Source organism: Rhinatrema bivittatum, chromosome 15, assembly GCF_901001135.1.
Source record: "Rhinatrema bivittatum chromosome 15, aRhiBiv1.1, whole genome shotgun sequence".
Lineage (NCBI taxonomy): Eukaryota > Metazoa > Chordata > Amphibia > Gymnophiona > Rhinatrematidae > Rhinatrema > Rhinatrema bivittatum.
In genome coordinates, this window is record NC_042629.1 from 62,610,235 (window position 1) to 62,624,681 (window position 14,447).

Below are 14,447 nucleotides of genomic sequence, written 5' to 3' on the forward strand. Positions count from 1 at the left end.
AAAAATCCAACGTCACTCCAAAACTCTTCCAAAAATCTAAGCCTCTCCAAACTGCAGGATCAGTCCACTGTAAAGCAGCAAAAAAAAAAACCCAAACTCCTCTTGATCTGTCCACCAAGGGAGCAGAAAGACCTTGTGATCAGTCCTCTGCAGAAGAAAGATCCTTTGCATGTGCTCAGGCAGAAATGTGTATCCCTGAGACACATCTCAGAAAAAAAGTGAGCTAGAAGCAAAGGGAAAAGAGAGCAAAGTAGTAGCAGATACTACATAAATGATGACTTGACAAGAGAGCTTGCAGGGTTTAAAAAAGAAAAGTTGGAAAGAGCTGTCTATGTCTGCCTTCTGCACCATTATTGCCACACAGCCTCATGTTTGCATGGAGGGGTCTTATAGTCACCGAAGGTGCTGCTTTACCTAAAGACTGAGAAGACCTCAGAGGCCACACATCCATGGTTTCTTGAGGCCGAAGGAGCATAAGAAGAAAGAGACCAAGTGTATACAAATATATATCAGAACATTTATTTTAGCATCCTAAAAAGGAGATCAACTTGTGGTCTTCGAGGACTGGCATTGGATATCCCTATTCTAGAACGCAAGGTGATGGTCGGAGGCAGGAAGGAAGGGGGAGATTTGGAAGTAACCTAAGGAAATGTTTCTTCATGGAAAGAGTGGCAAATACATGGAACCACCTCTCAATGTAGCTGTTGTGAGCAAAAATGATATCGGAATTCGAGGAAGTCTAGGGACAAGTAAGGGCCATCAGTGTTAGAACATGGAGAGACAAGGAGGGTCTCGTGGTCTTTGTCTGCAGACGCAGATTATGATGTTTTGGGTTTTGTTTTGTTTTTTGCTTTGTTTCAGGTTCTCTCGTACCTGTGAGAGTTTAGGAACAGGGGGTTACCGCTGCACGGCCTGCCAGCCTGGGTACACGGGACAGTACTGTGAGCGGTAAGTGAACCCCCAGCTGTCTTCTCTATAAATCCCACAGCGTGAGGCCCAGTGCAGCTCAGGCTCGCAATAACACTGTAGTTCCTTGCTTTGGTGCTGAGGAGTCGTGATCGCTGTCATCATGACTGGGACAGGGGTTGGCTATGAGTTAAAAAAAAAAAAAATTGAAAACATTCAGGGGCAAATCATTGTCAGCGACCTTGTAATTATGATTTGGTCTTCATTTCAAGAGATGCAGCTTGCGTCGGGATGTCTTACTGTTTTCAGACATGGTTTTCATGGGATGGCCAGAAAGCAGGCTGTCCCAAGCACACTTAATACCTGTGAGCAGTGTCGGCACAGTAAGATAGCCAAGCGCCTTCCATGCTCTCTGAAACCTCAGAAAAGAAAGGTTTCAGGAATGGGTGGATCGTCGTCTTCTCATAGCTTTCTTACCCATAAGCCCTCTTGAACTGGAGGGAAATGTGTGACAGGAGAGGGAGTGATTGCAATAAATAATAATGCTTCAGATCAAGGGATTATGGGTGAGGCAGAGTGCAGTAAATTATGGAAACCATTGGTGCCAGAGTTTAAGGATCCAGTAAAGTGGACTTTTGTTTTGGGAATTTTGGAAGGATGTTTTATGAAATATTTGTCATTCTTTTACGTGCGTTTCACTATTGACACTTTTGCATTTCATTGGACCTTTAAAATTTGGGACCAAGCATGATAAATTCTGGCAAAAGAATCTTTGAAACTGTAAGAAAGTTCCTAAATTTGTTCTCTTATATAATTACTTTGCTATTACCATTTTTTGTGCATTCTATGATTGTGCACATTTTTATTTTATTTTATTTTACTCTTTTTTTGTTTTTTTTTTGCTTGATATTTTTGTAATACACTCATTTTACTCCAGGGAGCTCTCTTGTGAAAGAAAAATATGATTTTTTTTTTCCCTTCCTTGTGTGTGTTTTAATTTGTAATAGATGTGCCCAAGGGTATGTTGGGAACCCTAACATCCGAGGACAGAAGTGCGTGCCTGGAGGTATGTAGCTCTCCTTTGCGTATTTATCCATTCCCTGTCATACGTGTCGAGTACCTGCATTACAGGGAGCCTTGTGGCCTTGCCTCTGATCTCTACATGACTTCCCTTTTATTTTTGAACCCTGCAGACCGAGCTCCTCTGGTGGTGCAGGTTTACCCGCAGCGAACAACCATCTCCCAGGGTGGCGAGGTGTCTCTGCGGTGCCAAGTGAGCGGGAACCCACCGTATTACTTCTACTGGTCCCGTGAGGATGGCCGGTCCATATCGAGCAACGCCCAGCAGAGAGCCAAAGGTACGGTACGTCATCTGCCTGAGAGAGGGGTAGACGTGCCACGGCCTGATGTGTAGGCGATGTTTCCTTGTATTTTATTGTATCCACTGTCAGCTAATTATGAGTTGCACACAAGAAATCAACCCAGAAACCCTCATCCCTCCTGATGTGCTAGTTTAACCTGAAAGAAGACATTTTAATTGCCTGATGTCTGACTGTACTAAGCTAGCGGAAAGTGACTATGTAGCTATGTATCTGTAACCCCAGTTTTGCAGCAGTGTAAGAAAATGCCTTCTTGACTCCAAAGATGGCAATTATTCTAAGTCCCTGTACCCCTAGAGTGGGACTGTATTGCCAAACCTATGATACCATGTCCCTCCTAGATTTGTCCAGTTTTTTGTCTTTTTTTAAATTATATAGTGTTTGCTGGTAAAGTTTTGAGTTGCCCTTGTTCTGTGTGGTGCAGGGGAAGAGTTGCATTTCCCCATCATCCAGGCCTCTGATGCTGGCGTCTACATCTGTACGTGTCGTAACCTTCAGAACAGCAACACCAGCCGGGCAGAGATCATCGTGACTGGTGAGTAAGGGTTTTATTTCTCTGAGGCTTCCTTTATGGTTGAGGTCTATGGCCGTTCCATGCCCGCTGTGCACGCCACAGGGCCATCACCTGTCTTTCCAACTGGGGATCTTAGGATTTGACCCTGCAACCTTCTGGCTGCACTTGAAGGTCTCTACCACTGAGCTGGAGGAATAAGTCCCTCAAGTGAGCTAGTGGGACCTCGGAGATCCTATCTGCTTTAGGCAGATTCATCAGTGCCTTCTCCTTATTACTGTGCCCCATAACTATAAAAGGGGGGAGATAGGGTCTGATCGTTGGGGAGCGGAACACCCTGGTGACTGCAGTCGAAGGCCCGCCGGGCCTCAGCACGGAATGCTGTTCTGAACGGGTTTTGGGGGGGATTCAGTAATGCTTGGAAGCTCAAGTGAAGAGCCAGGCCACACAAAAAAATGTTTAGAGGGAAGACACAACATGGACCGCTTGTGATTTCTGCATTTTTCCTTTCCCATAAAGCTGAAGACTCCAAACCTATCACAGTCACAGTGGAAGAGAAAAAGGAGCAGAATGTGCATGTCGGAGCTGATGTGACCTTCGTGTGTACAGCCAAGAGCAAAGTAAGGAGGGTGAACTACCAGTCCACTTGTCATACTTACAGTCGCAGACTTTTCTTTTTCTTAACCTTTTCTGCCTTCTTTAAATATTTGGAACCAGATGGTTGGTGTACTATGGGCAAGAAGGTATTGGGTTATTTTGCATGGCGCGGCACTTACAACCCAAACAGCAGGAAGCCATGGGGGTGACCTGTGAGAATTGGTGGTGGTTCTCCTGGCAGTAATGATGTGGCTGCATCGGGCTTCCAGTGAGCGTGGTGAGGTGGCCTACATGAAGTGGCTGTAGTTGGAGCCCAGGCTTCAGTGAGCAGGTGGCAGTTCTCTGTTTTGAATGGTGGCTTTGCTGCTTTTGTTGGCTGTGTAGCATGTGGGGAACCTTGGTGGTAGGACATGGAAGGAGAACTGGACATGGGATTTAGGGTTGATCTGGTGGGAATTGGATGGCAGGGCCTGGGTGGCGGAGGTCAGTACTTTGGAAGATTATGGGCATGCTTGGGACTGGTGTGGAGGGCGGTGGTGGAAGATGGGTTCAGGTGGGAGGGCATGGGGGTGGGGTCTAGTGTTGGGTTAGTGTGGAAGCTTGCATGCTCATCTGCTCAAGGTGGAGGGATTTTGCTCTTTTTCTGCCATTATATACCATGGTTACTTCAAAATATCTTTGCCACTGTGCCCAAACCGTGAAACTACTAGCACATAAGCTGAGCCAGTGCTCTGCCTAGGCTATGTATGTACACCTTGTGATAAAGTGTGCTGGTCACCAAAGGGGAGATCCTGCTCCCTTCTGGGAGCTTTGCTTACAGATAATGGTGGGCATGTGACAAGAGTAGACTGCTCTAGGGTACGATGGAGTCTCTCTAGTACTGTCTATGAAAAAATTACCCCATAATGCACTGCAGCTGGCTCTCTGTCACACTTCCAACAATAGGTTAGACATCCTGTCCCTTGCTACCAACAGGAGCGGGGTGAAAGAACACAGATAAACCAATTTTATTTTGCCTTTGAAGAGCCTTCCAGAGGCTGTCTTGTCCTCCTCTTTTAATGGCTGAAGTGAAGCGCTATAGTGCGAGAAGCACTTAAAAGGCTGAAGTGTGCACACGACTGCAGTGCATTCTGATGAGACTGGCGGTGTGACAGAGAAACACTGAAGCAGCTGAAGTGACCGCAGGTTTTCTATATCAAAACAAAATTAGTTTGTTCTTTCTCTCCTTCCTCCTAGTCTCCGGCTTACACCCTGGTGTGGACTCGTCTGAACAATGGCAAACTTCCTGAGCGGGCCATGGACTTCAACGGCATCCTGACCATCCGCGGTGTGCAGCTGGAAGACGCTGGCGTGTACGTCTGCACTGGCTCCAACATGTTTGACATGGACGAGGGCACGGCCACCCTCTACGTACAAGGTCTGTGATCCTGCCGCTGGTACCCACCATCCCCTGCACTTCCCCTGCAGTACTTGGGGTGAGGGAGGGAAGAGGAGCTACTCCCCTCCCCTCACTGCCACTGTGCATGGCAGTAAATTAGAGAGCGCCCCTCTCATGGGTGCGACCTGCCAGTGAGTGACGTGAGGCACCTAAGCTTGGGCCCCCATCCTGCTGCATGTTTTTTTGTTTCTGGCTCTTCTGAATCAGCTTGAAATGTTATTTGATGAATCTCGTGACTTCTTGCAAGTCGAAAGAGTCCTTGGTTTCCAAAATTGACCTCTGTCCTTCTCCCCACCCCCGCTTCTCATAATGCGTTATTCTGATGCTTCATTAGTGTTGGCTTGGGACTGAATATGTAGGTGACCATGCTTGAACTGTTCCAGAGAGGGCACACCTGAACATGCTTGGATGGGGGAAATTTCTAAATTATTTGCCTTGGGACAAAGACAGTGCTTACTTCTTCATCAAAGGTTTTGTACCAATTTTAAAACTGAAAGAATGGATGTGCTTTTCCCTGTGAAGAATGGATGTGCTTTCCCTTTGAAGATTGCCAGTGGTACAGAGTGCGTATGGTCACTTGTGCCCAATTTTTTGTGTGGGTAGATTTTTGCTGCTAAAGCATGCACAAAGGTTAAAAAATCCCATCTATAGGCTTACTTTTCCTCCCCTGACCTAAGCACGCCCTGGGAATGCTTCCTCTCAGTGCAGCCGAAAGTACGAGCATTGTGGGACACCGTGCTGGCTCTAAGCTAGCTTCACGGTGGGCGACTTTTCAAGCATGGGTAAAATGCTTTGAAAACTGGAGTAGTATTTCAAAATATACCCTTTATGCCAGTGAGGCAGTGGAGATTTGTCTGTAATAGTGCGAGGTGATAATACTACAGTTGAGAAATGTTGAGGCACATATAGAATGGAATGATAAAATCTTGTCAAAATGTGATCACACTAATACAGAATTTAAGGAGTTTTTTTCTGAGTGCCATTGCTTGGGCATTTGCATTAATTTTTTTATTTTACATTTTTTTCTTGTACATTGTTTAAATGTATTTATGTTGTGATCCTGTTTTGAATGGATAGTTGATGCTCTGCTAATTCCTTTTGTCATGCTGGGAGATTTATGACAACATGAGTGCCACACATTCTTAAAACCAAAAGAGCATCTAGAAGGCCACTAACGTATAATAACATAAGTGTGTGGATGAGATTCTTTTCTCAATGGGTTTTGTTTTTGTTTTTTTTTAATAATTCTCCCACCCCATTGATTGGGACCTAATCATGTACATCCTGGAAAAGAAGAGAGAGGGGGGGGGGGGGGGGATGTGTGTGGTGGAAACACTCAAATACCTCCAAGGTATAAATAATGGACATGAGGCACACATTTTTTTGTGTGGAAAGGAAGGAGCAGACTGAGGATTAACGTAAGGAAACATTTGTGTTGTATGTGGATTCGGAGATCCCTCAGGTTTTGCCCAATTCCTTATACCTATGCTGGGGGTTCCTGTGTGTGCCCTTGCAGCCCCTAATGACCAGCTTATAAGAACTGATCAGGCATTCATCTACCCTCCCTCCATTTCCTATCTGTTATATTCCTATTTAAATAGCAAGAATACTCAGGGTAATTGTAGGTAAAAAGTGGTTATATTTTTTCTTAGCTATAATGAGATAATATATGTTTCTAGCAATAATAATAAAAATAGATTGCAATAGATATGAACAATAAGTGTTTAAGATGCTAAGCAGAGCTGTGTATAGATCGGTGGCAGTTCCTTCGCTGAGAGATCTCTGAATCTGAATTGTTTGTCCAGTCTATCAGGCTCCTGATCAGGCAGGCAGGTAATCAGGCAGTCGGACACAGGAAAGCTGTCATTGCAGGCAGGTTCCCTAGGAAGCAGTCACTGCACAGGGGTGGGAAATTGTGGATACAGCATGCTGGGAGGCTTCACGGGCGGGCTTGTATTCATCTGACTGTAGCTTGCTGGCTCTTGGGTGTCCAGCTTATCGTCACAGTCTTTTATGCCTAATGGGTGTGTCACGCTTATCTTTAGGACTGTCACTGTCCCTGGTCTTCCCCTCTTATTGGTTGTGACACGCAATGTCATGCCTCCTTTTCTGGTCTGGCACCCTCCCGTCTGTCTTCTAGTTTTCATTTTTTGGCATCACCATCTTTAACCCCCCTAGTACAATTATTCACAGTTTATTCTCTTTCCCAACTATGTATATGATCATAGAAGTATGAAAACTTGTTTTCACTCTCCTGCCCCCTTTAGTAAGTACTAGAAAGTATTTTAAAAGTGATGCAATGCCTGCTTTGCATAACATGGGGTTCCCTGCCATGTTCACAGTGTGTTTCAAAGCAGCAGGAAATCAGCTCTAATTACTGTAAACAAAGAAAAGCTTGCAGCAGCTTCAGACATGGACTTGCATTAAGCATTTTAAAGGCAGCACTGGTGTTTGTTTACGTAGCCGTGCAGCCACAGAGCCTCTCACAGTACAACACAACATTTCTTCACAGAGAGGGTGGTGGGTGCATGGAACAGCCTCCCATTGGAGCTGGTAGAGGTAAAATCAGCAGCCAAATTCAAGAAAGCCTGGCACAAGCACAGAGGATGGGTTTGGGTAGATTTGAACCATAATGGTATCGATACTTAGTGCCTCTTCCGTGATAATAGCTGTTGTATAACCTTCAGGTTGCTGGTGTCCACACTGTAATTTTTATTTGTACCTGCTTAGTTAACTGGTTAAAATCCAGGTTTTGTTTTGTTTTTTTTACTCAGTTCACATTAAAAACAAAGCTCTTTTTATAGTGGATGCGTATAATCCAGACAACGATGATTTTATTGTATGGTGACATCAACCACAAAAAAAATCTATTCTGAGCTTGATGTCTGAAGATGGGACTTTTGGTGTTCTTGTAAGCTTATATGCACCATTAGGAAGAATTGAAGGGAAAGCCAGAGATGAACTGAGATATACCACATTGTACCAGGAGTGACATTGGGCAGGCTGGATGGACCTTGTGGTCCTCATCTGCCCTCATATTCTGTTCTACTGTGTGAAAGTGTAAAGACTCTTGAACTTTGTAATTCCTGTTCGCTGAATGCGTGCAATAGTCATTTCAACCAGTCTAGCAAGCAGCAATGTGGAGTGGAAATCATAGAGAAGCCCAGTTGAAAGCAGCTTGAAAGTCACAGCGTGATTTTCTTTCTGCAGAGAAGTTGTTAGTTAACGGAGTTAGGGTATTTCATAGATGTGAATGATTTCTGCAGCTTGTTTAAGAAAATCAGATTCTGCTCCCCTAGCCTTGTCTCCTGGAATCTCTGGAAAACAGATTAAGGTGACGCAACACAGACTGACTGAAGTGGAGATCGGCTGGAAGGAAAAACGTTGTCAGAGAGAGGTTTAGTTTTGGGCAAAATGTTCTTTTTTTGTCTCATGGTTGCAGAGTGGTTTTAAAGATGCAGTTTAGAGTACTTTATATACCACCACTCCTCCATTGTCAACTGCTGTCCCTCTCCTTCAGCTGTGGTCCAGTTGTCCATTCTTGAGGTCTACCAAAACCTTTTGGCATGTCTGGCTATGGTGGTGATGTATCATCTTACGTCAGTCAGACCATGAAAACTATCTGTCCTTGGTCTGAAGATTTTCTTCTGACTAATGATTCTTGAAGTTGTTTGCTGGTGGTAATATAAAACCCCAAAGAACTTCAGCCTGTACCACTCCATCACTAAGAGAAATTATTTTGTGACTCCTAGGACCAACACTTACAAATTAAAATCTAAAGAAATCTGAGTACCCAGTAAGTTACATGAGTTGCTTGAAGTTAATGTTAAAGTTTCCTGAAACAAGTGGAGCTTTATTAGTTGTACAATAAAGACGCTTTCTTTTGAATAATATTAAATCTGCTTACGTCTTGATCTGAATATATCTCCTTTTGTTAGCATGTTTCCAAAATGTAAAATGGGTTACGAGTTTTGATCTGTCACGCTAGATGGAGGAGCTGTCCAGTCCATGGTGCTGAACTGCTGTTCAGTTGTGATAGACCACTCTCAGCTGGTAATAGGTTGGTCAAAACTGCCCAAGAAACATGCCTCAATAAACCCCCAGGAGTATTTGTCATTCTTGATCCACCTGTACTGTAGACCTGGAAGTGAAAATATATAGTTTTCCAGTTCCTAAAATACTAGGGAGGAACAGGGCAGAATTGGACTGATCCACATATTGGTCTGTTTTTCTTCTGTTTTGTCTTTTTAATATAAGCCTCAGTTGAAACAGCTAAATTAAGAACTCCTTTCCTTGGGTGATATGTAACATTTTTGTGTAGTTCTGGAGTGCCTGATACTGAAACACTGAAAGTAAGGAGCAAAATGTGAGCACTTCATACTGACAGCTCCCACAATAAAACTTATCAACATGAGTAACTCACAAGAGTGTCTGGTGCCATCAACAAGTGCTACCAGGTTTCAGATGTGTTAAATTGAAAACCATTAACTTGTTTGCAGAGCCTACAAAGACCCAGATGTTTTATGGACCCTATGAAACTTTTGAAGGACACAGACCCTGTAAGTTGGCTTGGCATGGCTAAGCCAGTACTGCATTTTTATCTCCAGCATGTTCTGATCATCAGTGATGCTTCTTTGGGTTTTGGATGGAACCTCATTCTCGATCTCCACGTTTCTAGCATGGGGGCATTGATCCAGTTTGTGTCCCATGCATGCTCTCTTCTCAATCTCAATGCAACAGAGGCTCACCCTGAGGGCTACAGGCAGGGCATGCTCATATTGACCATAAGGGCACATGAGGCCAGAGGGCCAGGGATAAACAAAACACAATCAGAACATTCATTTGCTTAATTTTACTAATACAGGGCATATTACTTGAGTTGGCAACTCTCCATCTTGACTACTGCAAAATTTGAAAGTCTACATGATAACCAAAAGTGGTTCTATACAAATTTGACATACAGCTCATACCAAGTTTATTGACATGCACATTAATTAACCTTAGGCTATAATGCTGGACTGGTTAAAACTTGATGACTGGGTTTGACTGCCCCCTCAATTAAATAATCAATTTAAAATGACTAAAAGGGGCACTTCAACTTGACCAAGAATGTAGCAGATTTAGTGAGGGTGATCAGTAAAGTTCAGTTGTGTTTTGGTTTCTCTGTTCCTGGCCTGAAGGCTGAGCCCAAATCCATCCTGTGGAATTTATTTTTCTTGGTTCTTACTCACATAACCTTCACCAATCAACTCTTCGCAACATTTAACATCACAGTGACCACGTTGCATGCCTTGCAAGAAAGCAGTAGCATTGGGGAAGATGCTCTGTTCAATCCTTTTCTTGAGGATTTAGTTTCTAAACAAAGAATGGAGAACAATTTGCAGCCAGCGGTGTCTGATTCTGTGGTTCTTGAAGTTACAGACGAATGCAAATATTTTTTTTAACAGCGTTACTTGTCTTAGCTGGTTATGACTTCATTACAATCATAATGAATTAGGTTGGGTCACTAGATTTGGTAAGGTTTGTGCAAACCTATAAATGCACAGTCTGGATACAGACTCATGCAGTGATGAAGTCAGCACCTTGTGTACATGATCTGCTTATTACTGTCTTATGTAACTTCATGAGATTGAGTGACTTGGGGTGAATAACAGTTATGGCCAGTTTAAACTGATTTTACCGAACTTCTGTCTCTTGACTCATCTGATGTATTATGCTTAGCTTCCCATATTTTCATGTTTTGTTTCACTCACAAGCGGTCATGGAGTATGATTGAAACCAGCAGATTCAGACTGGTAGTTGCACTCTAACTCCTCCTCCTTTGGCACTGCTGCTGCGTTCCTTCCTGCCCAGTCTTTTTCTAGCATTAGGCTGGAAAGGTCCACAGCTACTGTCGTGGGATACTATAGCTGGATGGTAGAAAGGAAAAAAACAATGCTGCATTGCTCCCTATAGATGTGTAATGTTACAATGAGGCACTGTCATCCAACAGGGAAATTACTAGGGTAAAACATAACGGGGTGATGGTGGGGGGATGATAATCAAACTGCTTGCATTGGTGCACACTCCATGGGTAGCCTTTGACCCATAGAGTTTGTATCAATAATGGAAGCAAAATTTTGCCAGTAGTTTTGCCTTGCTTGTTGGCCCAGTCAGAAGTGCCCGCAGAGATGTGCACCTGCTTCATCTTCAGGTACTTTTTCTAGACAAAACACAAAACGGTGCATGTTGTTAGCTCCCCCCTAACCTAACCCTGTCCCCAGGAATACCTCCATAGAATGCCGGTAGAAGAACGCACCTCCTGGAACGATGTGCAAACGTTTACACGCATAGAGGGGTGCAAATTTCAAAACACTCTTTTTTTTCCAAAGGTAAAACCCAAATGGCTTTGAAATTTCCCTCACCGAATTTTGGCAGTGCCGAGGCAGCAGAATATTTCTTTGATGCCTGTTGAGTTTTTGTCTGTTTTCAAAGTGTTGCACAATAGATTTTTCTTAAGACATAGAAGCCAAACGAGCATTAGCGAGGTAAACGAATTGGAGATTTGCGAATGGGGACATGAATGCTTACAAATAAGGAGAAATTCCCGGCATGGATTGAGAATCCACATTATCATAGTCCTCGTTGTCTTGGAGCGCTGCCTCATCGTCGATCAAGGTCCTCAAATACAATCTTTGCTTCATCTCCAGAAGTAAAGTGCCCCAGAATGTAATCCAGTGCAAGTGGGAGAGCCTTGCTGACTTACAGGGAGAGGAATTGTTGAAATGACCTGCACGGTGGTCAAGTCTGCAGACTTGACAGAGTATTTTCAAAGCAGACTTGCATGCAAAAAAGTTTGCTTTAAAAATCCTTGAGTAATTGGCTGAGTACACGCACAGTTCGCTCGCGTAAAGTTACAGCTCTTTTGGAGGGCGTACACTTAACGCACTTAAAGGAAATTTTCAAAAGGAGTTATGGGCATAAAAGCTGCATATATTGTAGCAATTTCAAAAGCCCAGTCTCACGTGTGTAAAGTCCTTTTGAAAATCACCTCCATAAATTTTAAAACCAAAGGGTGCGTGCAGAAGTGCCGGCTCCACCCTCCCTGAAATGCCTCTGCTAGGTATGTATAAAAGTGTGCGTGTAACCAGGGTTCTTTGCACAGTTTTACAAGCACTCTTCCCCGGGCTATTTTAGTAACACGTTTTATAGGTGTGAATGCCTTTGAAAATTCCCCCCCCCCCCCCCCGTAATTAAAAAGACATTGCAACATACTCTACGTTGTTCAGTTGTAGCTCTCTGTTACTAAAGAGTTACATTTACGTATAGGACCTGGTCTTCATGGGGGGGGTGTGTGTGTGCAATTTTCAAAACTACATTATCATGTAAAGTCCTTTTACCTCTGGGCTTTGCACTCATTTCCAGAGGGAAAGTTTGCGCAGAGGTTTCCCTTTGAAAGTTGCCCCAGGAAAACGTACCCAGATGGACTTCCACTCACTTTTTCTGTGGATACTGTTCCTGACCAAAACGACGAGTGTGGTTTTGAAAATTCCAAACCCTAGGTGCGTCATTGCCTTCCCTGCCTCTGCCCCCGCCCCAGGAATACCTCCAGGTGGAACAGGTAGAAGTGGGCCTGTAGTTGTATCCCATATACAGGGCTGGTGGTTTTCACACAGCCTCTTTACCTGGGTAAATGGCTTTTGAAAATTTGCTCTCTATAGGTGTATGTCAGCGTTTCGGGGCTGTAAATCGCCTTCTTAACAAAACTTTGGCCTCTAGACAAGGCTGTTCGTTGCTCAAAGATTTAGTGTAAAAATTATGTACAGGTATAACGAGATGTTCGGCTCTCGTGGATAAACATCCCAAAATAGCTTCCTTGGGTTCTTTCATATTAAAGCAATTTTTTTTTAAAGTTAAGTCCTGTTTCTGTGATGGTATTTTTCCCAAATAGAAGCATGCTTTTTGTGCACTGCAAGTGGAAGATCATACATGCAAGTTGCACGCTGTCTCCTGTGTTCCTTGGCGTGTGCAAGCTGTTCTTTTTTTTTTATTTTTTTTTTATTAACTTCTTTGACCTTTCCTGCTCCTGTACTCTCTAGCTGCTACTGCAGTCCAGCCTACAGCCACCATTGAACCCCAGCAGCTGGCAGTTCAGGAAGGTCAGATTGCCGAATTCCGCTGCATCGCCACCGGGAACCCCCCACCAACCCTGGAATGGACAGGTAGGCGAGTACCGAACCCCATGGGGGTAAGGTGATCTGTGACCGAGTCCTCAGCTTTGTACATGCTAGGGGCTTGATTTCACAGCTGAGCAAAAGTCCTGCTCTCCGAGCCACGTTTCCCAGGCTGCATGCAGTCTGTTTGCTTTTTAATGCAAGATTTTGCCAGGCACCAAATTTACATCTTGCATGTTTGTTTGTTTGTTTTGGGGGGGGGGGGGGGTGTTGTACTTTTGAAGAGTTTTCTCATTACAGTTGTGGGAACTGCAAGTTGTTGTTTTTTTTCATGCAAATCTAAAATTTGTCTCAAATGTTAATGTGTTGAGGGTAAGATATTTTTCAGTTTTGTGCTTTCCCCTCCCCTAGCCTTAAATCTGGTCCTAAATGCACAGATATAATTTACAATAAAACAAGACTGCGATCATCAATTATCATGCCTGCAATAAAAAATAATTCTGCAGTATACAATAATCCGTTTAAATGTCACTTGTTCTGATAGCTAAATAAAAAATGGCGTGTTCTGTGCTTTGTTTTCCGGTGCTGGCAGTGCAAGCTGATTTCCTAGCACACTTAGCTCCTGTATAGCTCACATCCCTCTTGCTGTATGGGTACATCAGTAACCCTGAATGGCTTGGAGGTCAGGAGCTTTTAGATGTGTAACCAGCAACAGGCTGAGGAGGTGCCCTAATGCTCTCTCTTGTCGGTTGAAATCCATGCCTTGTGTTGCAGGGGGACCCAACGGTGTGATCTCACCCAAGGCCATCATTCAGGGTGGAGTTCTCCGCTTTCCAGCTGTGGAGCTGACGGATGAAGCGCAATATTCCTGCCGTGTGCGCAACAGTGCTGGACACCACCTGGCCAGGGCTGTCCTGCGTGTACACCGTATGTACCCATGAATCACAGCTAGCGATAATAATACCAGTGCAACCGAAATCTGTGATTAATTAGCCTGGCTAACGAGACTTTAGGCTTTCTTGAGAGGTTGGGAGAGATTTCTATTGACAGCCTTGAGGAAAGATTCCTTGGCCACCGGTATCATGCTGGACTGTTTACAGGCCCCAGTGGGCTTAAAAGCTAGTTGATGGAAGCGGCAGCTCCAGTGATACCTACGGAGCCACCACGATGGGATCCAGCCCTCCTACAGGTCCCTCGCCGCATTCACATGGTTGACCACTAAGGTCCAATAAGTCTGTGGCCAAAAAGCAGTAGTGCAGAAAGCCAGCCAGTCAGTTTCCTTGTGCAGTTTTGAAATGGATCATCTTTTATTGCAAAGATTTTAATCTCCTGCAGTTATGGGAAAGGGGAAAAAAAACACAGAAAAAAACGTTAGGAAGGAAGTTCTGCCGAAATTTTTGCTTGCACGAGTGCTAAATGTAAGCATTGGGCAGACGTCTGTCCACACTCGTTGCATAAGGTTT

At 44.1% G+C, this 14,447-nt stretch overlaps 1 protein-coding gene across 18 annotated transcripts in view; it reads left to right on the forward strand.

Moving 5' to 3' along the window:
- Window positions 1-14,447, forward strand: part of HSPG2 (heparan sulfate proteoglycan 2) — a 266,429-nt gene that overhangs the window by 174,127 nt on the left and 77,855 nt on the right. For 15 of the 18 annotated variants that reach the window (XM_029578876.1, XM_029578880.1, XM_029578878.1 and 12 more), the window contains 9 exons: window positions 862-948; window positions 1,914-1,972; window positions 2,100-2,264; window positions 2,710-2,820; window positions 3,316-3,416; window positions 4,630-4,810; window positions 9,331-9,390; window positions 12,910-13,032; window positions 13,759-13,911. In XM_029578876.1, the coding sequence (XP_029434736.1) occupies window positions 862-948; window positions 1,914-1,972; window positions 2,100-2,264; window positions 2,710-2,820; window positions 3,316-3,416; window positions 4,630-4,810; window positions 9,331-9,390; window positions 12,910-13,032; window positions 13,759-13,911 (1,040 nt within the window). The remainder of the gene's footprint in view (window positions 1-861; window positions 949-1,913; window positions 1,973-2,099; window positions 2,265-2,709; window positions 2,821-3,315; window positions 3,417-4,629; window positions 4,811-9,330; window positions 9,391-12,909; window positions 13,033-13,758; window positions 13,912-14,447) is intronic. The other 3 variants (XM_029578881.1, XM_029578889.1, XM_029578893.1) reach the window with 1 other exon arrangement.